Source organism: Capsicum annuum, chromosome 12, assembly GCF_002878395.1.
Source record: "Capsicum annuum cultivar UCD-10X-F1 chromosome 12, UCD10Xv1.1, whole genome shotgun sequence".
In the NCBI taxonomy this organism is placed as follows: Eukaryota; Viridiplantae; Streptophyta; class Magnoliopsida; order Solanales; family Solanaceae; genus Capsicum; species Capsicum annuum.
In genome coordinates, this window is record NC_061122.1 from 52598009 (window position 1) to 52622171 (window position 24163).

At 36.9% G+C, this 24163-nt stretch overlaps 1 protein-coding gene across 7 annotated transcripts in view; it reads left to right on the forward strand.

Moving 5' to 3' along the window:
* Positions 1-24163, forward strand: part of LOC107850260 — a 65160-nt gene that overhangs the window by 18444 nt on the left and 22553 nt on the right. For 5 of the 7 annotated variants that reach the window (XM_047401781.1, XM_016694666.2, XM_047401782.1 and 2 more), the window contains 6 exons: positions 3151-3226; positions 13520-13642; positions 21653-21908; positions 21994-22464; positions 22536-22721; positions 22817-23107. In XM_047401781.1, coding sequence (XP_047257737.1) covers positions 3151-3226; positions 13520-13642; positions 21653-21908; positions 21994-22464; positions 22536-22721; positions 22817-23107 — 1403 coding nt within the window. Of the gene's footprint in view, positions 1-3150; positions 3227-13519; positions 13643-21640; positions 21909-21993; positions 22465-22535; positions 22722-22816; positions 23108-24163 lie in introns of those variants that run through there. The other 2 variants (XM_047401784.1, XM_047401783.1) reach the window with 2 other exon arrangements.

The window sequence follows — 24163 nt, forward strand, 5'->3', positions numbered from 1 at the left end:
CATTTCAGATTTACATAATTTCTTATTTAAACCTTATTAACAGCTTTAGCAATTAATGTACATGCTAACTTGAAAAGTGTGATGCATACACGGATTATGCCAGTGAGTGCCATCTCTGTGCTTACTGGAGGTAGCGAGACTTGCGTACTACGTGTTGTACTTCGCGAATATGCTGATTTCCATGCTCTCTTCCTCTATGCTGTATGTTTCAAGTCTAGATGAAGGTGAAGTTCTTATAGCATGGCTGACTTGGTATGTTGGCCGTACAAAAAGAATTTCATTTCATTTCCCAGGAAGTTTCAAAACATACCTATTATAGGAAAATCCGTATTGGGAACGCTATTATCCTACATATATTCTTCCTCTTAACATGAATCTGCATGTTCTGTAGAATCTATAGCAGTGAGACTTATCAATTTATTGACAACAACATACAGTTTATGCTTGAGATTTTCCTTCAAAGATTGGTCATCACTATGCAAAATCAGATCTAGAGCAATTGCCATCAGACAAACTGTGGTTCCCCAATATATATTTGACCACAATCTCATGGATATGATCTGAAAACTGTATGCTATTCATATCCTGTGGAGCTCAACATGAGAGATTCATCATCTCTGGTTATCTACCATTAGGTGGTTAATTCTGTTCATTTTGAGGTGATTTTTTGGAGACTGTGAGGGGATTGATTTAATATCTGATAGCCTATAAACGGAAGCCCATTGTAAGGGGTATTGTAGAAAATCTTCTCCTGGAGCTACTGAATAAAAGGAAGAGAACAACCAAAGTAATCATCAAGACATTTAATCTATTGTTATTCACTTCTATAAGCCTCTTAATAAAGATCCTCGAGATGCCAATGACAAACTTCAGATATTTTAAGACCTTGAATGCCAAAACTTCCTGTGGCCCTATGACACCAGATAATCAGTTGCAACAACTAGTATTAGTTGATCTGATTACCAAGTCGATTGTGCCTTTGATGGTTCGAAGTGTATATTCCTTAACCTGAGAAATTGGACACTCTTGGTTAAGTTGCAAACTGTCCTGTATGAAATGTCCCTTGTTTTGATAAAAAGGACACAAAATACCCGTATCCAAAAAGTAGAAAACCTTACAAAAATATATGATTTTCTATTGAAGACAGCCAATCGTCTATATAAATTGGAATCTCAGGAGGGCACAAAAAAGACAGATAAGAGGCCACTCCCCATATGTACAAAATAATATCTACTCCTTCAAAAGCTCTTTTATTTCTCTCTCCATAGGAATCTTGTTGTTTTTGCCATGCCAGCTATTGTATTCAAGAAAACTGATACCCTACACTTGCAATTTGGGATCATTGCTAGAGTTATTAGCCTATAGAGACTCCAAATCCTGCAATATAATATATTTCATTTTCCAGTTTGATTAAGTATGGATACATGCTTGCTATAAGTTATTAGGGCTAGGAAAGGGAGACATTTCTTCTTTTCTTTTTTTTGAGAAGGTAACATTTGAGTGTATTCACTGAAACCAGTACATAGGTTGCACTGAAAACCATATTTACAACTTGACAAAAATGAAGAAAAGCTGAATCTTAATCCTAACAGGAACCTAGGATATCTATGATGGATTCAGTATCTTCTAAATACATCCGTGTGCACTAAAAACGAAAAAGTTTGATGCAGTTCAGCTTGATCTTCCGTAGATCACTGCTTTTGCTCTCAAAACATCTGGCATTCCTTTCTGTCCAAATTGTCCACCAGAGGGAGACGGAGTTTTTTAGATTCTTGGAGCTAGTAATATACCAAGTTATTGTTTTTTCAATTCTGTTGTTGGGAATTTAGGTGCTATTTTGGTTTGAAGTAAGGACTTAAATTTTATGTAATTTCCGCCAAGGTAATAGGTGCGAGAGTTGTATCTTTAAGCCTTCTACTGCAGATAGAATATGGTTAGACAAGGAGACTGATATTAGTTCTTAGTGGCCCACTATATGGGGATCGAAGCAGTAATTTTGATAGATATTTAGGCTTTTTTAGCAATTAGCAGCATTCTTTCAGCTTCTTCGGGTTTTAGTGTCCGACTGTTTGTGATTATAGTTAGTTTTTGTTTCCTTACGTTTATATATTTTATCTTTTTTTCCTTGCTTGTTCTTTTCTTTCTTATTTTTCCAACTAGAGCTGCACTTTCATTGAATTTTTTGCTTAAAGCCCAGTGCACCTTGGTACTTGTCTTTCTGTCAGAGTACTTTGCTTGTTCTTTCTCACTGATAGCACTCTCCACTCGGATTTTCTCTTGATCTTTTCAGAGACTTTTTTGGTTCCATTATAGGGTTTTTTTCAGTTTCCGTAAGCATTACTCTTTCGGTGAAGTTAGTTTTCTAGCACTTACATGTAATGACTCTTCTCTACTATGAATGTTTCTAGTTTTGTTGCATTTGTAGATGCTGATGATCTTGGGAGAGTCCCTCTAAACCTGCCTGAAGATTTAAGGGTGCGTTAGCTGCTTTGGGGAGAGCAAGCTTATTGCACTAATTTGTGCGACTTCTCTGACTCAAAAATCAAAGATATTTAAAGAAGAGATTTAATTTTAAGATTCCTTCTGGTGCATCACCTATTCAAATATTTTATAATTTCAAAATCATGAGAGAATGAAGTTGAAGGATATAAAGAAAAAGAAAGCAAATGATTGGGAAATGTTTAGATTACTTGTCTCTACTGTGAGATAGTAATGCTTCATGTCAAAGTTCTATCTCTTTCCAGTTTCCAGTTCTCCAGGTCTCCTGTTTTTTTCCAAGTTGAAACTACTAGAGTATTTGGCGAGGTTTGACTATAGATAAAATACGGTGCTACTTGATTTGATATATGGTGCTAATGGTTGTTATAATGGTTCTTTAATTATCAGAGAGCATACTTGTGCATAAGTATTCTGGGAAAATATGTTTTTGTACCACACTGTCCAACTCATGCCCTTGTTATCGAATCAAGTTCTTTAATTATCAGAGAAGATATTGTGCATAAGTATTCTAGGAATATATGTTTTTGTACGACACAGGTCAAATCGCGCCTCAACTGAAACAATTGATTTTGGCTTAGAACCTTTTTCCTTCATTGGGGAAGAATATCATGATATCCAGGAAGAGTGATGTCCTTTCACAAAATTTTGCAGGATGGGACTTGAGTGTTACGTGGATTAGGAGCTTGCAGCTGGCGCTGGAGTACCTGAAATTCGAGGAGATCGAAAAGTAAGTTTGAGCAGCTTATTTCGAGTCTTATTAGTAGAGTGGCTATATAAATGAGTAGCATGTGGAAGTAAAGGTTGGAGCATTTTTTTTTTCTGGTTAAACAGGCATATATATATATATATATATATGTATGTATGTATTACTAGATAGGTATGACCCTTGTTTTGTTGTGAAGTGGTTAGTTTTTTTAACTTTTTCAAAAGTCTTTCGGAAATAAAGTACAGTAATACTAAAATTGCAAAAATACAATTGAAGACCAATACTGGATTTTGTATTTTAGCTTTGATAATACTAATGTAAATATATTATTAGCTGAGTATATCAATTTATGTATTATCAAATTCTCGTAATGATCAAAAACTGAACAGAAAAAAGAAAGAAAAAAAATTAATGTACTCAGAAAACACTACTTTCAAAATGAAAGCCTTGATAAACTCCTAGCATAGGATGTTAAGCAATCACGTTCATCACTATCTTCCATTGTCACATGATATAAAAATGAAAATTTTGGTTAGCATCTTGCGAGTTAATTAGAATGAATGAAAGTCTGAACTAAAGAGACAAATATCAATCTTAGAGCCATAAGGTTTCTAGGGTGAGATATCAATATTCAAGAAGAGTAAACTTGTATATTAGTTTGGCCTGTTTGCAGTATGCAACAACTTTCAGACAAAGAAAACTTAAAGACACTGAAGCAGTGATTACAGAGAAATAAAGATACAACAAAAAATTTAACCAGACTATTACCTGAAAAGGCATGAAGCTATTTGGAATACAAATTTATGTCCTTAATATGAATTAACAACCAAACTTTTGAGTAGATGAAAGCAAAAAAAACCCGAAGGTTGAACTAACCAGTTTATAGGTGTAGCAGCAACGAACCCAAACCCATAAGATTTCAGCTAGAAACACCATCGAGATTCTACGACAGAGCAGAAGATCCGGAGAAGAACAACCAACAAAAACAACGATTGAAACATAAAAACCCATAAAGATTTAAAGATAAGAACACATGGAGTGAAGAGCTTGATGATTTAGAGAGGAAAGGGAGAGGAGACTTTCATAAAAGGATTCTTTTGTGTGACACATGACAAGCAATACATGTTATTAAGCTTAAAATATATGTATATAAGAAGTCAAAACTTCCATCAGTGTAGAATTTTAATTTTGGGTAACAGAGAAGTCGATATCAGTTTCACACTTACTCTTCTATAATAGTATAAATAATCTTATGCCTTTTTATAGCTGACGCTTTTATTTTAAAATGAAACAAGAAAGGCAAACATAGGCCTATACCAGCTTTTTCAAAAAATAAATAATCAAAAGGCCCTGACCTTGCCAACCAAGTATTAAAAGAAAGGAGAAGAGAAGTTCGTATTTTGATAATTCTCTAGGAGTCATCCTTAACCTTGAATTCTACTAATAGATTCTACAATAATAGTCAGTCCTTGTGGTTTGCATTAAAGTAGCTTATGCAGCCCTCGAGGAGTTCGTTTATTCTCTCTGTCTAAGCTTTCAAAAATAAAGTGACCTACGACACCTGAACCATCAGATGCCTACGGTCGCCAACACCTCCTACTCTTTTTGGGTTCCTCTTGGAAAAGAGGCTCGTGGCCGCATTGGTGCAGATGAATTTTTCTCTAACATTTTCAAACATCTAAAATTTGTCGTAACTTCTTATAATTATTCACTTCACACCAACCAAATCTCAAGACAACCATTGCAAAGTTTTGCTTGTTTGTTTTCGGCATTTATCATTTGAAGCAAAACCATCCACTGCAAAGTTTTATAGCTTTGCAAATATACAACTCCAAATAGACATACTCGTAATCCTTTTTGTGATGAAAGAAATATACTGCTAATAGTAAAAGTTCACATTAGGTCTTTTTTTAGTTTATTTGATCCCATGCATTTCAAGATGATCCATCACCGGTTAATATATGCACAAAAGGAATTTAAACATAGTAGTATCTTGTGAAACAATCAAGAAATATTTGGTGGTAAAAGATGACATCCAAAAAAAAGAAATTCAGAATAGAGTGTGGATAGTAGCAAAGGAGATGAGAATAAACATAGGATTTTTAGCTCAAGTAGAATTGAGGAAAAAACACATGGGAAAGATACGGAAAGAAAAAGAACACCGACGCGACATGAAGAACATAGAATTATACCTTGGTTTGTGAAATCTCAAGCACTGATGGCAAAATCATCTGAGAACAATGGAAGTGGTCTGCAAGGAAGAGAGATCGAGAGAATGTTATTGTAAATTGGAAATGTCAGACTAAGTTCATTAGAGACGTAGATTTATAGTCAATACTACTATACATTATCAGTTACTCCAGTGAAATAGTGAGAGAAGTTCTTATTCCTATATGAATATAGAATATCAGAAGTTTACAGGTTCACCAAAATCCTTTTGTTAGTACATAAAGAATCAAAAGTAAATTTTATGTAGTAGTCTCGAGGGAGTAGTTAAAGTGGAAAAAAAACTAAGGTTGCTCCTACTATAACTCAAGGGTCATCAACAAAAATGAATCAAGAAGCAGTTAAACAAGCAAGATATGATAACAGAATATTTGTGGCACCCAAAGGTGTGGGCTAGTGGTCAATGACATGGATTGAACATCATGTTGTTGCTGGTGGAAGGTGGAAGGTATCCCATGGAATAAGTCGAGGTGCGTGCAAGTTGGCCGGACACCATTGTTGTTAAAAAATACATATACATTTGTGTGCAATCACAAATGGCCTGATAGTTGCCTTTGGCTTCAGCATCTCTAAAACTGGACGGGAGCAAGCTACAAGCTCCTCTTTGCCGTCATCATTATCTATATCTGACCCTTGACATTAGTTAGATTGTGTGTCCTTGCTTTCCCTTTGAATTCTCAAAGTCAAGGTACCTTTTCCTTTTCCCTTTTTCTGCCTTACCTCTCCATCCCCCTTTCCCCATCTCTCAATTAGTCAACCGGTCACTAATTTTCAAAAGACTCAAGGTTCTCTTTATTAACCTTAAAGTTCCAAAATACATAAGAATTACTTTTTAAAAGCTTCCTTTTAATCTCTTAGTTGACTTTTTGACTTCAAAAACTACAAGGTAATAACTACTATTAAGTAAGTAATGAGATAGAAAAATATAATAATCGTTGTCACAAGAGTGGATAAAGTTGACTTGAAAAAACAAAATTATTCACCTTATAATGGTCAAGCAGTGGTAACCTTTTCAGCTTGAGTGTCGGCTTGCCTAAATCTCTTGCGATGTCAAACGAATCTGACTCCATATGAATTGTGCGTCACATTTCACAACCCTAAAGATATGTAAGTATTTTTCATAAAAAAAAAGAACAAGATGGAAACATAGGATGAAAGAAATTGAAATTGGCAACATACATTCTTGGTGTTTCCTGGTAGTGTCATTGAGTTCATCTAATATGTAGATCCTTGCAAAAAAACCATAGCTATTAAATGATATAATCTTCAATACTTCTGACATACCATAGCTAACCAAATGAATTTCAAGGTTCAAGCTGCTTCGTTATATCCTAATTAGAGTACCAAATGTGTGTTAAAAGAACATTAGGAGTCTTACACACAAGAAAGCAGCCAAACAATAGAGAATAAGTATCAGAATTGGGCGTAACACGAAAAAATAACTTATACATATCTTTGACGAGAGATGTCCCAAATTTGGGTAAAAAAGTATTGATATTGGCTAGCTTTTGAGGATTACTACACGATTTGTGTAGTATACCTGTTGATATCTATGTAACAATTACTTTTTTTTTGAGAAAGATAACTTTTTATCTATATATCCACAGGTGTACTACATAAAAAATGTGCAGTCCCCCTTCCAAAAGTATTATAGAAACTATTTGATTCCTATTTGTACTTTTTGTTACAAATAGTCTAGAATATCAAAAATATCTTCTGTTTGTCCTAACACTTTCTGTTCACACCAAAAATAATAAAGAGCTAAACAATTCATCTTAAAATTCTGTAAATTGTTCTGTTTGCCCTCAAAGCACCTTTGATTTCTTTCTTTCCATACTGTCTACCATATACATGCCGGGACAATCTTTCATCTCTCCTCCTTTTCTGTAGTATTTCCCACTCTGATCCAACACTTAAGAACACGTTCAATGCTCCTTGGTTTTACTGAAGTAATCTTCCTTAGGCTGGTGAATATCCTCCAAAGCTGATCCGTCCATTTGCAATGTAAGAAGAGATGGTTAACTGTCTTGGCTTGTTCCCTACATAAATACATCTAGAACATAGTTGGAAACCCCTTTTTCTTTATATTTTCTTGTGTTAGCGCTGCTTGCTTAGCCAATAACCAGGAGAAATAATTGACTTTGTAAGGGATTTTGACCCTCCATATCATCTTCTGTGGCCAGAGTTCTTCTCCTGTTTGCGAGATGAATAGATCTTTGTATGCAGAGTTTACACTTAAAACCCCTTTATTGCCAATCTTCCAAACTGTTGTGTCCTCTTCCCCTATTAGATTGTTAAACGATTCCATAGTATTGTAGAAAACACCTATCCTCTCCATCTCCTAATCATTTAAATTTCTTCCAAGCTGCAAATTCCATCCGTCCTGTCCACATTTCAGATACAGTGCCCTGTTGCTGTAGGCCTAGGATGTGAATGTCTGGTAAAGCTGTTTCAGGGGCCTCTGGTCTATCCAATTGTCCTCCCAAAATGATACTTTCTGGCTATTTCTACTTAGAAACTAATCCTAGATAAGACTAATGGCCAAAGATTCCTAATGGATCTCCAAATGCCGCATCCGTATGGAGTAACCACCATCTTTGTTATCCACCTATCCTCCATGTCATATTTTTCCCTGATTACTTCTTTCCATAGTGTATTTTCCCCTGTAACAAATTTCCAAAGCCATTTCATCATTAGGCTCCTATTTTGCATTTTCATATCCCTAATCCCCATTCCTCCTCCTTTCTTAGCTTTTTGTTACTACCTCTCATTTGACCAAGTGAAATTTTTTCTTGTCTTCATTCCCCAGAGAAAGTTTCTTCTTAGGACATCTATCCTTTTTATCACATTGTTTGGTGCTGGAAAAATAGACATTATATATGTTGGAAGTGCATCAAGAACAATATTAATCATAGTCAATCTACCTCCTTAAGAGAGGTATTGACTCTTCCAGTGGGTAAGCTTCTTCTCACACTTTTCAATTACCCCATTCCAAATCCCTTTAGACTTGCTTTTGGCTCTTGGAGGCATGCCTAAACATATGGTTGGTAGCTCACCTACTCCGCCACCCAAAATTGCTGTCAAATTGTCCACCTTTGCCACTTCATTTATAGGATAAATGAAGCTCTTTCCTCAGTTTATGTGTAAACCATAAACTGCTTCAAATATGATGAAAATCACCCTTAGGAACAACATTTGGTCCTTCTCTGCTTCGCAAAAGACTAGTGTCATCTGCATATTGCAGATGAGTTATTTCCAGGTTGTTTGCTGCCTTGGTGCCAACCCGAAAATCCCTGATCCAATCTCTTTCCTTGGCCGTCTGAATCATGTTGCGAAGTCCTTCCATTGCTAGGATGAAAATGAAGGGAGACAGAGGGTTTCCTGTCTCAAGCCCCTTTGTGAAGTGAAAAAACCACTGGGAGTTCTATTGATTATTACAAAAAATTTGATTGTGCTAATGCAATATTTCACCCAGTTGATCCATTTAGATCCAAATCCCATTTTCTGCATCGTAAGTATCAAAAAGTTCCAATTCAAGAGGTCGTAGGCCTTTTGTATGTCTAGCTTACAGAGAATTCCCGGCTTTTTGCTTCTTTGTCTGGACTCGACACACTCATTTGCTATCAACACTGCGTCCATGATTTGCCTTCCTTTAATGAATGACATTTGTTGTTTGTCCATAAGACTATGTATAACTTTCTTCAACCTTTCTGCCATAAGCTTGGCTATAATCTTGTACACCCCTCCTATCAAGCTTATTGGTCTAAAATCTTTCAACTCCATAGCCCCTACTTTCTTAGGTATTAGAGCTACAAATGTGGCATTGATGCTCTTCTCGAAGATTTCTTCCTTGTGAAAATTTTGTACTGCTGCAACTAGGTCAGTGTTGATGGTTTCCCAACATTGGCTAAAGAAAGCCATGGAAAAACCGTCAGGTCCTGGTGCTTTGTCACCTGCACATGCTTTTATACTCTCCAGAATTTCTTGTTGCCCAAATGGTTGTATCAGTAAGCTATTTTCTTCTTCTCCAATCATTGGACAGTTCCTCATGTCAAGATGTGGTCTCCAGTTTTCTAGTTCAGAATACAGCTTCTCGTAGTAACTTACTATCTCCTCGTGAACCTCTTCTGCTTTTGTTAGGATCACATCTCTTACTTTTAACTTATCAATTATGTTTTTCCTCTCGTGTGCATTGACAGTTCTATGGAAAAAACTCGTGTTCCTATCCCCTTGCTTTAACCATACTGCCCTGGACCTTTGTCTCCATGCGATTTCTTTCCTGTTGGCTATGTGTTCAAATTTCATATTCAAAGTTAGTCTAGAGGTCTAGAGGTTATTTCCTCTGCCTCTAAAGCTCTATGTTCCTGCATCTCCTCTAGTTCAGCTAGTTGTCTCAACTAATCTTTCTTTTGGGCTCTCAAGTTTCCCGAGACAGTTTTGCTCCACTCTTTCAATTTCCCTTTTAATGCTCTAAGTTCTGTAATCAAGATATAGTCTGGTTTTCCGGTGCAATTGAAGGAATCCTACCATCCCTTTACTCTCTCCTTGAAGCCCTCCGTTTCCAACCACCAATTCTCAAACTTGAAATAGGATTTAGTGGACTCCCAATCACCACATTGTAACATTATAGGCGAGTGATTAGAGGTTACTCTAGGCAGTAGATTCTGCCCTATATTTCTGAAATTTGATGCCCATTCTTCAAAGAAAAGTATTCTGTCCAGTCTAAGCTGTTGTGTGTCTGTCAAAAAACATTATAGTGCAATTTCTAGAAGTAATTGAAACACTTTAAATATGGGTATTTGAAAAAGCATCATATGGCAAATCTTATTAGAAAAGTCGTTTATATACCATATACAGGCTAAAAATAAGGGCAGCCCGGAGCACTATATATACCATATATAGGTGTGAAAAATATAAGAAGAGAATATTATTGAATTGTTATTACTACATTATTACATTGAGACCTACATTATTACTACATTTCCTGTACAACGTCGCATTGTGCAATTCTTTTATCTCCATCTGCAACCGTCTTTTTGCAACTATCTGAAACATCCATTTGTTGCTGCTGCAGTATCTCTTTAGCAGGAACAAGAGTTGCATTCCCTGAAGGTGCTACAGTAGAATTATTTGGCTCTGGATTTTTGATTCCATTAAGTTTTGAACTCGGCAATATAGATAGCTCCTTCTCACCATGACCAGCAACCCGTTTTCTATGCTCTGCTCCATGTAATTGGTATTATTTCCAACAGTAACAACGTCACTTTGAACATCTAAAGTCAAGACCATCAGTCATACCCACAACAATTGGTAAAGAATTGTCCTTATTCGAATCAATATTCCCTGCCAATTTTTGCCCCATATTCCGAGGTTTTTCAATGTCCTTTTGTCCAGCTCTCTTGCCATTCAAAAAATCACGTGCATCTCCCTTTAATTGTTCCATATTGTTACCCTCAGAATCAGGCTGCATAAGTGCGACATCTCGCCCAGCTTCATCACCAAACGATCACCTTGAGACATTATCTTCCCCATCAACAAACGACATTTGTTTTCCTCATGCCTTTGATGTTTACAGTGAGTGCAATACAATGGAAGATTATCATAGACAATTTTTTTGATAATGTTAAATAATTTTGCCCGATTCTTTCTCCATAAATACAGCCTTACACGATTTGGTTGCTTTTCAAGTAGGTCTATGATTACCTTAACCCTAGCAGTACTTTGTGTTGCTTTATCCACTGCAATAGGCTTCTCTGCAGCTGCTGCCATCGACAATAGGGACCTCCTCGCAAAGAGATCCGGAGGTAATTCTAGTAATGAAATCCATACCTAGGCTTTAGGTGTTTCTTCCTTAGGGTTGAACGCTGACGTCCATGGGAAAATTCTGAACAAGTACTCTTCTCCATCAAACTTAAAATATCCATATGAACTTGACAAAACCTGTACAAAGTCGTTATATCGATCAAACCTGACCAAAAGGTGACGAAAATCAAGTTGTCCGATATTACAACTTCCTTTGACATCAAATTGCTTTGGCAAAAGCTTTCGTAACTCGGATAGCACTGGTTTTCTATATGCAAATTTGATAATCACTGCTTCATGTAAACCTTCTTCCCTAGCAGATTGCTCCCTTTCCTCCATAGTAAATCTCACAGTAGGTTCTCCATGAATAAACTCAATGGGTTTTAGTACAGTTTTTAACAGTTTATTGGTTGTTTGTTGTGGTTTAAGGGTTGTTGAGTAGGACATTTTTGTATTAGGGTTGGTGTTTGTCTCTCCCACAGTCACAGGCTGGGGAGAGGACGAAGCAGCCATGAACTTCTTCTTCAAGTTGCCATCGATAGAGAGAGGGAAAGGAAAGAGCGGCATTTAGGGTTTTTCGTTATTATGTCCGTTTTCAGTACTTCTCGGACGATTATTTGTACTTTTTTACTTTTTATCCATTGTTATCAGGATATCTTAAGAAATTTTCTCGATAACCCAAAAGACTCTCAAATATTTTCTTTTTTTTTTGGAAGGGGGGGTGGGGAGAGACTAAAAACTGAGAATTTTCAACACTAAAGCTAAATTTCGAAACAGAAGCTTGAAATTTAGTAGTACCTGTTGCTATTGTCAGGGAAGAGGCAAGAATGTCTGTCATTGCATCGGAGGAGAGAGCAGTAGGATAGTCGACGATGAAGAGAATTTGTGCTATCTATTTATCTCGCCATTTCTCTCTTTCCTTGGAGATGAAAAGGAAAAGGAGATTCTTCTAGATTTTTTTTTTCTTTTTCTGAAACTGGTGACTTTGTAAATTTCTCCAACAGCAGTACATAGGTTGTACTGAAACCGTATTTACATCATTTACTATACTATCCTGCTATCTCCTATCTAAATTGAATCTAGAACATCAATTATAGAGATAGTATCATTTGAGTACGCTTGATTACACCAAAAACATAGCAACAAAAGACAATTAAGCTTAATCTTTTGCATACTAGCATTCCTCTCCTTCCATATAGTCCACCAGATACTTGCAGGGACGATTCTCCATCTGTCTCTATTTTTTATGTGCGCGCCAGCTTCCTCCCAGTTTTGAATTGTTTCTGTAATCTTTCCCGGTATAGTCCAGGAAATGCCCTTGAGATTTAAGAACATCCTCCATAGTTGTCCAGTGATTTTGCAATGAAGAAAAAGATGATGAACTGTTTCCGCATTTTCCCACAAAAAACCATCTTGGGCACTATAGTATCCCTTTCTTCATCAAATTATCTTGAGTGAGAGCAGCTTCTTTAGCCAGCAACCAGACAAAGCATGCTACTTTGTGTGGAACTTTGTTTTTCCAGATGCCTTTCCAAGGCCATTGAACATTGAACCACTAAAGCTAAATTACTTTTTTTCCCTTTATTTCAGTCTGATTTTCAGGATTGCCACTGGTCATCCTGAGCTCGTTTTTCTATACAGTAGAACAGGGTGATCCCCTGAAGTAGTAGCATGCGCCAGTGAGTGGCTATTAGTCATTACAGTCTCATATGATGGTTTAACCAAGAAGATATGCCATACAGAACAAGTAAACTAAAAACTTGCAATTAGATTAAATAATCAATAATTTAATTAAGTCGTACAAACTTTAAGTGTTTTTAACAAAAGTAGTTCCTAGGGTGTCTGCTTCAACTGCATATATCACATACACCGGAGGAACTTCCATGATCACTGGTTCATCAAAAAACGTGCTTCTTGCCCTTTCCTTAGCCATGATGTCCGCAATCCTGTTTTCTCCCTAAAGGCATGCTTGAGCACCGGAGCCCCCAACCTCTGCATTGAGCACCTGCATTTAAAGATGATGTTATTATTGGGGAGGAGGGACGGAGAATTAAAAAAGGAACTTAGCTAATTTCCTCAAAACTCCATAAAGTATTAATAAACACGAATAATACTGCTTGGTGGCTTAGATTCGTCCCACAAGATTATGGATAAACAAAAGTGGATGTGAATTGGTTTTTGGTTTACAATCATGTCATCTCTAAAACATTAATTCTAGGTTTAGCCCTGAGGACTTTTAGAGACACGACATGGAATAAAATCTTATGTTTGTTTATTTATGGACAGGTCTTTAGAAATGCTTGCTCATGTCAGTTTGGCCGAAGAAGGCATGTTGAGAATGCTCCTTGCTGTTGTTTACCTGATGTCCTGCAAAGTTGGTAACGATAATGAGGTCTCTGCTGCATCAAGGTATGCAATCTTCTAGTTGTGTTATTTTATAATTGTATGTGCTATGGTTACTTAATTCTCTATTCTCTGAATTCAATAATTATCCATTCTTTTCAGCTTTGCTAGATGGGTTCTCTGCTTGTGTTGTCAGTAGAAAAGCGTTCAAGTTCATTTGGCCTTTAAGTGAATGTGAAATTAAATCATGGCCTATATGAAAAATGGTCAAATAAATAAAATTAATCAAAAATCAACACAACCAACAATTTATAAACAATAGAATTAGAAAAACACCTACGATAAAATCATGCTAAGAGAACACCTACAATAAATTCATCCTAAAAAAATGCCTAAGATAAACTAAAAACATGCGATATAGATTATACAACAACAAAGACAACAACAGATATAGATTATACAACAACAAAGACAACAACATACCCAGTATAGTCCCTCAAAGTGAGGTCTGGGGAGGGTAGGGTGTACGCAGACTTGACCTCTACCCCAGAGGTAGAACGGTTGTTTCCGATAGACCCCTGCTGTCTAGAAAAGGAAGTAAAGGAAATAAAAGAAACAACAGACAATAATAAAACAACAGATAGTAGGACCATACTATAACAAAATAATACTATAATCAACCTACAGGAAATAATAGATAAAAAGGACAACTCGGTGCACTAAAGCTCCCGCTATGCGTAGGGTTCGAGGAAGGACCGAACCACAAGGGTTTATTGTACGCAGCTTCACATTGCATTTCTGTAAGGGGCTGTATCCACCGTTTGAACCCGTGAACTTCTGGTTATATGGCAACGACTTTACCAGTTACTCTAAGGCTCCCCTTCACACGAAATGATAGATAATAACAGAAATCAATGATCACGAAACAACAATAATACTACGACTACTAGAATGGACTGCGTACATCTTGAGCCGGGGGTCTATCAGAAACAACCTCTCTACTTCTTCGGAGGTAGCGGTATGAACTGCGTACATCTTATCCTCCCCAGACCCCACGCTGTGGGAATACTCTGGGTTTGTTGTTGTTGTACTAGAATGGACATCAAGTCAATACACTCCTACCTACTAGTATGGACATCAAGTCAATACACTCCTACCTACTAGTATGGACACACTCCTACCTACGTCCGTTCTATCGTAATCCGTGTCCATACCTTCCTATCTAAGGCCATGTCCTTATTGAGCTACAAGTGCTCCACCTGTCTAATCACCTCTCCCCAATACTTCTTTAGTCTACCTCTACCTCTCCTGAATTCATTAATAGCCAAATTTCACATCTTCGCACTGAGGCATTTGTGCGCCTCCTCATCACATGCCCGAACCATCTCAATTTTGCTTCCTACGTCTTGACTTCCGCCTTATCTCGAAATCCTCATTTTAATCCTATCTCTCCTAGTATATCTACACATCCATTGTAGCATCCTCATCTCCGCTATTCATTCTTGACCAACAAACACTCCAACCCATACAACCAAAGTCTGTCTAACCATCACTTTATAGAACTTGCCTTTAAGCTTTGGAGGCACCTTTTTATTGCACAAAACGCCGTATGCGAGCCTCCATTTCATCCACCCTGCAAACATCCTTGTCAGTCTCCCCATTTCCTTGGATATGTTTATCAAAAATAAGAAAAGACCTTTAATACATTTTCAAAAATTAAGTTAAGGCTTCTTATATTTCTAACTCAACCCAACTAGCTCGGGGTTGAGGCATACTAATAGCAGTAGTAGTTGTTTTATTTCTCATTTATATGTAAATATTTGAACATTATTAGGCCCTATTTGACCATGAGAAATATTCACTTCTTCCGGATTTTTTTTCACTTTATTCAGAAAATGATGTTTGGCCATTAAACTCCAAATACAACATGAAGTTGTATTTGGAAAAGTGAAGACAAGTCTCTCAACCTGTTTTCACTTTTCGCTCCCACTTCTCTTACAAAAATTCAAAAAGAACTCCAATTTATATTCATGGCTAAACGCAACTCCAACTCCAATATTTTTTGGTTTTCATAACCAAATGCCTATTAAGTTTCTAACTCGTTTTCTTTTGTTAATTTATGATGTTATGTTGTATGTTGAGTCATTATTCAACATGTATTCATCTTAACATGTAAAAATTAATATGTTGCTTTGCTTCAAGAAAAAGCCCATGCCTATCATGCCATGGTGCCAACACTAAGAGCCGACATCCATCCTTGAGATTTTAGCAATTAAAAGTATCCTTTCAATGGATAGCAAACTATCTTTTTCTTTGTCAAGTGTAAGGAATGGATCGTGGGTCTAACTCAAACCCAAAAGCTAGTTCATGAGGGGGGATTGCTCAAAGTCCATATAAGGAGAAAAATTAAGCTCATCCCATCTGAGGTGAGATTCAACACCCTCGACACGCTCAAGACTGGACATCTGGAGCATGGGCCATACTTGATAGGGATCCAACCTCGAGTAAACAATAAATTGGGATGGGCCCAACTTTGATACCATTTAGGGAATGGATCTTGGGTCTAACCCATCCCCAAAAGCTAGCTCATGAGGAGAGCATTGCTCAAGTCCGTATAAGGAGACCAATAAACCTCACTCCAGCAGATGTGGGACTCAACATTAAGTACCATCTCCAATCTCTTGATGGAGATGCTGAATGGGAGGTGAGATTTATTATGGGCATTGTAAAAAATATAGCTACTAGTTTGGGATTACAATGTTTCTTGTTGCTTGCTGGAACTACTTTTATGTTCCTCGTCCTTTCTTTATTGTTAATGAATCCAACATTATGATTTACGTAATCAGGCTTCTTATTTTCCTTGTAAAATCTTGCTCTTCCTCCTCCTCCTTTACATTTGGAAACTTTTATCCATTTGCTAAATTTTTCTTTTATAACCATGGTGTCCGGGCTAGCTCATGCGCACCTCGTCTAATTCCATGGAGTACCATGTACCTCACCAGCATAGATGTTGGATAGCTTTATCCACCAAGGCTAAGACAAGATAGATGGGAAGAAGTTGCCCATTATTTTTGCCTTTACCGAAAATTGAACCTGAGACATCATGGTTCACAACCCACTTCATTGACCATTAGGCCACACCTTGGCTGCTATCCATTTGCTACTTTTTCTTTGTATGATCAACCGAAAATTCTTTTAAATGTTAAACAACTTCAAATACTTCTAATCTTTCATTCCCTAAAGCTGCATACATATTTCAGATTCGAATACATTAAAAGACTGGATAAAAACTCAAGTTTTAATTGCTATTGCACACAAGAGACACAATTCAATAGAATCCTTGGTAGTGAATGACAACAGTATTTCAAACCCATCAGAGATAAAAGTTGCAATCCAGAACTTTTATCAACAATTATAGTAGGTGACTGCAAAATGGAAACCAAACTTCAAAATTCAAGTTAATGCTGTAGTGTCCAATGAGGAATTAGTGGTTGGAGAGACAATTTGAAGACGGAAGAAATTTCGAAATGTATTAAACTTTGTGCATCGGATAAACTACCAGGTCCAGGTGAATTTCGTATGAGTTCCTTTCAAACATTCTAGGAGGTGATGGAGGAGGATATCAAAAGTACCATCTAGTATTTCCATTCACAACAGGTATTTGAGAGTAGTTTTAATGCCACCTTAGTGTCCCTCATTCCAAAGAAAGTGGAGCAGTAGAGCTAAGAGTTTTAAGGCCTATTAGCTTGATCACTGGGATGTAGAACATCATTAAAGTGGGAGCAGTAGAGCTAAGAGTTTTAAGGCTTATTATTAGCTTGATCACTGGGATGTAGAACATCATTACAAAGCTGTTGGCAGAAAGATTGAAGAAAGTGATTAGCAGTTTGGTTAGTAACACCAAATGGCTTTCATTAAGGATAGACAAATTATGGATGCTGCTTTAATTGCTAGTGAATGTGTGGATTCTAGGTTAAGGGGAGAGGCTTCTTGAATCATGTGCAAATTAGATATGGAAAAGGCCTACGACCATGTTGATCGGAGTTATCTGTTGAACATCTTCAGGCAAATGGGCTTTGGTGAGAAATGTGCGAGATAGATCAGTTTTTAAATCAAAACAGTCATGTTTTCAGGAATGGGGAACCTATTGGGTTTTTCCACTCATAAAGGGGGGCTAAGACAGAGACCCTTTATCTCCCTTCTTGTTTATCCAAGCGATGGAGGGTTTTGATAGTATGATGGGAATTTCCCTTGAGAACAGATGTGTGACAGGTTCCAAGTTAGCAAACTGGGAAGAAAACTGTGAGAAATATAAGAAAAAAATATTATTGAATTGTTGTTACTACATTATTACATTGAGGCCCTATTTATAGACAATACATTCCAATCTTTTTCCTAACTGGACACTACATTACAATCCTTTTTCAAGTAGGATTTTATATGCTATTCCTATTCCTACTCATATTCTAACACTCCCCATCAAGCTGGTGCATAGAAGACATATATACCAAGCTTGTTATGAATGTAACTAATATGAGAATCGGTGAGGGACTTGGTGAAGATATCTGCAAGAAAACTGATAAGGACTGCTTTGGACGTTTGGGAGACCTCAATTGCAACGGAACAAACTGAAAAAATGATCCGAAAAGTAGTAAATATTGCCGTAAAGTCAACGTGTCACTGGAAAATTGCTGAAAATTGGTATAAAATATTTGGGTCATCTCGAAATCAAGAGACGAGTAGATCTTGAACATGAAAGTCACCGGAAACTTAGCCGAAGCATGCTCACACGCTGGATTATTAGATTTGATGGCTGAAAAGTGACTACAATCTGAGGAAAAAATGTATATGGGTAGGGTCGGAATGATGACACGACCCTACTGAAAAAGAGAAATATGTGTAGGGTCGGAATGATAGCATGACCCTATTGAGAAATAGAAATTATATGAGTAGGGTCAAAATGACGGCACGATCCTACTGGAAAAGAGAAATTATATGGGCAGAGTCGGAATGATGGCACGACCCTACTGAAAAAGATCTGAGGAGTCACCGGAAAGATGTATGGAAGTATGTAAATTAAATTTGAGGAGTCACCAGAAAGATGCATGGTGCTATGCAATTCAGATATGAGACAGTTTCCAGAAAGATACACGGTGCTACGCAAATGAGATATGAGAAAATAGTCACCGAAAAGAAGTACGGTGCTAAGAAAAATAGATATGAAAAAGTAGTCATCGGACAGATGCATGGTGCTACGCAAAAATATGAGAAAATAGTCAGTAGAAAGATACACAGTGAGTTAGTGACCAACTTTTGCTAACATAATCATTGGCCAGACAAGCGGCATATATGGATTATAGCCGCCCGCCGACAGCGGAAACTCTTTGATTCTTTACCAAGATCGTGGAAGCTCTGATACCATGTGAGAAATATAAGAGAAAAATATTATTGAATTGTTGTTACTACATTATTACATTGATGCCCTATTTATAGATAATACATTCCAATCCTTTTCCTAATAGGACACTACATTACAATCCTTTTCCAAGTAAGATTTTATATGCTATTTCTATTCCTACTCATATTCTAACAAAAACAATGAGGAAATATGTCATCTACTCTACGCATATGATACAAATGTCTTTTGTAAGTCCGAGGTGGAACAATTCAGGTACGTCAGAATGATTCTGGTAGTTTGTAAAGCTTGTTCTGGATTATGGATTGAAAATGAACTAGAGAAAGAGCCACTTTTTTCCTCATTAAGGAAGTTCCTAATATCCAAAGTTGGCTAGCATTTTAAGGTGTAGGCTGGAGAATCTACCAACTGTTTATCTTGGTATGTCTTTGGGACACAAACACAAGGCACTGGAATTGTGGGATGGAATCATAGAGAAGATGGAGAATAAATTGGCAAGATGGAAGGTCCAGTATCTCTCTTTAGGAGTAAGACTCACACTGATCAACTCTGTTCTAGACTCTTTGCCCACTTATGTGATGTCATTGTTCCCAATTCCACCAAAGTGATAAAGAGACTGGACAAGTCAAGAATAGATTCTCTCTGGCAAGGCTTGCCAATGAAGATGGCAAAGGATATAATCTAATAAAATGGAAAACGGTCCAACTTAGCAAGAAACAAGGAGGGATGGGCATCAAAAACATGAGAAGTCATAACAATAGCTTGTTGATCAAATGGTTATGGAGGTTTAATGAAGCAAATCTATCTCTCTGAAAGGAAGCAATATAGTACAAATATGGTCAATAAAATCCTTGGTTCACAGCTGAGGTTTCTTGATAAGAACACGGATAGCGGAAGATTTCAAAATTGGAAGATTAGAAAGGGGGAGGAATTGATTCTTGACAACGAAGAACATAAGCTCAAGTTTTTGATACTTGAAACCTTGTTTAAAAGTATAATAAATAATGAATCAATTAAGAAAAAGAAGAATCTGCTTCAAAAAAGAAAAAGAAATAGAAGAATCGGAGGGAGGGAACTCAAAGAAGGAGTCTTACCATTTAAAGAAATCCAAGAGGGTGTGGCTTAGTCTTCTTAATAAAGTTAGGATGAGCACCATGAGGTCTCAGGTTCAATTCCCAATAGAGACAAACACTAGGTGATTTCTTCCTATCTGTTCTAGCCTTGGTGGATAGAGTTACCCTAAGTTGCTCAGACTCTTCAAAAAGTCTACGGATGCGTATCGGATCCTCCAAAAATAGTGTATTTTTGAAGGATCCGACACGGATGTGGCAACATTTTTGGATATTTGTCTCCAGCAAATTTTGTTGGAAATGCATATTTGGATAGTGTTATAAATTCCCTGGCTAAATTTATTGCTGATAGAGGTGAAATTTTAGCTTTTGAATTTTCGATAAATTGATATTTGTTTATAATCTACATTTCCATCTCCTAAATTTTGCTAGTTTACTCCAGTGCTATTAAAGCCAACACTGTGATGATAACTGAGGGATTACCGCTTCATGGGTGAAACCATGCACTTCAGAGAAGTTTGTGCTTCAAACAATGACGGACAAAGTGATCCAACCAAAAATAACACAGTTATTTGAATCTTAACTTTGAGGAGTTGGATGAATATTTGCATTTTTTTATACATAACACAGTTCTTTGAATCCTAACTTTGAGGAGTTCGATGAATATTTGCATTTATGTATATTAGATACTAATGTTAGTTGTTTTACATGTAATTTAGTTATAATAGTACTCTCTTCATGTATGTTTACCGCATTTTAATTTTTTATTATTTTGTGCTTCAATTCAAAAAAGCATGCACTTCACTTTTAGCTTTTTGCTTCAAGTCGGTCCCACAGACCTAGTTGTTATTTTTCACACTTTCCGCTTTTAAAACACTGGGTTACTCATGTATGTACTTTTTGGTGTTTGAATTTATTGACTAATTGATACATAAATTCATTAAGAAATCCCAAAGTTAGCAAGTGACATGCTACTGTTGTAGCATATCGTTCTAGACTCCTTATAAAAAAAAACATATCATTCTAGGATTGTATGAACCACCTCACCTATAAATTTAATTTGTTCTATTAATAAGGGGAAAAAACTCGTACTATAGACCCTTGTGGTCCAGCCCTTCCCTAGACCCCGCACATAGTGGGAGCTTGAGTGCACCGGGCTGCCCTTTTAATAAGGGGAAAACTAAAGGTCTGCAACATGCCCGCTCACGTGCATCCTTGATTCTTGGGCCAAGTATGGGATAATATTTTTGTTGATTGTTGCCTTGTGACTTGAAGCCAATACCTCTGCTTGTTCAGATATCAAGTTAAACTGTGTGAATGGATCATCCTGAACTAGCTTAAGCTGTTACAGAGGGAATACTCTTCAACAGCCACTTCATAATTTCTGAAGATGATGGTATTTACATTAGTTGTTATAAAGCTATAAAGCTTGGTTGAACAATATTGTGGTCCTATCAAGATGATGGTTCTTAGTTATGTAGTTAGTTTATTATGGATGTTTTAGATAGCTCATTGCTTATTTCTATGACAATCTGCTGTATTGTCTGAATTCACTTAGGTTCTCTTTCTTATGCTTAGATCTTGATACAGGCTTCTTGCTCTAGGAACTAGCTTTGCCACCAAGATGATCCGAGAGTATGGTTTACTGCAGCATAAGAAAGATGGCTTGGAGTCGTGGGAAGCTGGAGCTGTGCAAAATTCTTTTCTTTCTTCAGAGTTGGTAGATAGTAGAGCTGACAGGATAGGAGATTTGGAAAGACTTCAGAAGATGGCTCACTTTCTGGAGATCATACGGAATTTGCAGGGGCGACTCACTTACAAATTCAAAAGGCTAGGCCAAGAATTGGTATTTTTGTCTGGTCCTCCAAAGTTTATTATCATCAGTTGCTTGATGTTGATACATATTACATCTCCTTTATCTCATACTCCAGGTGGATCAAGGTGAAGGCGTAGGTGAGACAGATTTGTCACAGGATGAGTCCAGGATTCTCAATCTTCCTGCTGATATCTTGTCTTTGGAGGCTTCAAACCAAAATGGTTTGATTTCTTCATCTGAGATGGAGAGAAATAATGGCGAAGACCTTGCTGTGATGCCTGTGGATTCATTTGATAGCAAAGACATTTCTTCTTTGGACACTTTTAAGGAACCATATTTAATATCTGAAGAAAAAAGAGTTTTTTCTATAGAAAATCCAAAGGATATGATTGCACGGTGGGAGGTAGATGATCTGGATGTCAAAACAGTTGTAAAAGACGCTATACTTTCTGGTCGTCTTCCTTTGGCCGTTCTTAAGCTGCATCTTCATCGTTCAAGAGATTTGATGTCAGATCAGGAAAATCAGGATACATTCAATGAAGTTCGTGAAGTTGGAAGAGCTATTGCTTATGACTTGTTTCTGAAGGTAGGTCTTTTCCTGTTATTTGTATAAACAAATATTGTATGTCAAATGAGTCATCTATCATTCATGATCAGGGCGAGACTGGACTTGCTGTAGAAACTCTTCAAAGGCTGGGGGAAGATATTGAAACCAGCCTTAAACAGTTAGTTTTCGGTACTGTCTGGAGATCTCTAAGGATGCAAATTGTTGAAGTCATGAAAGGACTTGGGTATCTTGGAGCACATGAGTGGCAAATTTTGGAGAGGATCTCACTTATTGAGGTAAGTGGAATTGTTGTTGCTGAAGTTCGTCTAACTGGCTATATGAGTCTAGATGGGAGTTGAATTTCTAGCTGACAGTTTGCTTTTGCATGAAGAGGGTTTATCCTTGCAGCAGCTTTTGGAGCACCTTCTCTTGCCGGCACAAAGAGTTCAAGGGAGTATCAAATGGAAATGCAACAAAAGAAATAAAACTGCACTTATTGGCTCCATTGGGTAGAGACCTAGTTATTGCCTGTGGTGAACTTGATGGAGTCGTGTTGGGGTCATGGATGAATGTCAGTGAACAACCAATTGCTCCTGAAGCTGACAATGATAGTACTCATTCTAGTTACTGGAGTGCTGCTGCTGTGTGGTTTGATGTCTGGGATCAGAGATTTGTTGATTGTGTAAGTAACTTTTAACTGACGCTTCCAGGAATTTACTGCTTATCGGAAGGGGTGTCAAATATGTGGGTTGGGTCAAATTTGGACCAGTAAAAATGGGTTGATTCATCAATCCGCCAAAGTTTGGTAGATGGGTTGGGTCAACTTGGCTAAAAAGTTGGTCATAAGTAGGGATGCAAAGGGGTGCGGTGGGTTTAATACTATGCGGGACAGGGGTGGGGTGTTGCAGGTTAAAATTGTTATTCAGTCTCCTGCTTTAATTTTTACTTTCATCTCTGATTTAAGAAGACTGAAGCTATCAGCTATCACTCTCTTCTCTGATTTTCATGAAAATTTTTATCTTCCAATGATTTTTTAAGATTTGCAAAGAAGTATATTTATATGAATTTAATACTCGGAGCCCGTTTTTAGACTAAAAAGTTATATATGTTTCTCCTGGCTGGTGGTTAGGAGAGCTTGGTTAATGCATGGAAATTTGCGGAAGGAGTATTCAGTTAAGATCAAGATATTTCTTATGTAAGGAGAGTAAATAAAACAATAGCCATCTTCTTTTTTTTTTTTGCATTGTAGAGTGACTGGAAGACTGTTGTAGATTCTTTTGAACATGATTGAACTGAAATAGGTTATGCTTGAATCAACTATGGGTTTGGTAAAATTCTGGTGTGATGTTGGGGATTCTGTAAGGCAAAAGTAGTGAAATTCTATCCCAGCTTGTATATGTGGTAGATTATGTGGATAGAGAAAAATGCTAGATGTTTTGAAGAAAACATTAGTTCTATAAATAGAATCAATTCAAAATGTATATCGTCTTTGTATTCTTGGTGTAATAAAAATTAGGTAGAGGATGCTGAATCCTTAATATATTTCATAGGTTCTTTGTGAAGAGATGTAGTTAGTTCCTGTAAGATGAACAAGTCTTTTGAATTGAAAATAAGGTGGGGTCAGCAATTCAGCATTCCCCAAATGCTGATGAATATACTGTTACCATTATCCAAAAAAAAAAAAAAAAACTCTGATTTGCCTCTTATATTTAACATGTTATTTTCTTTATAAACACAT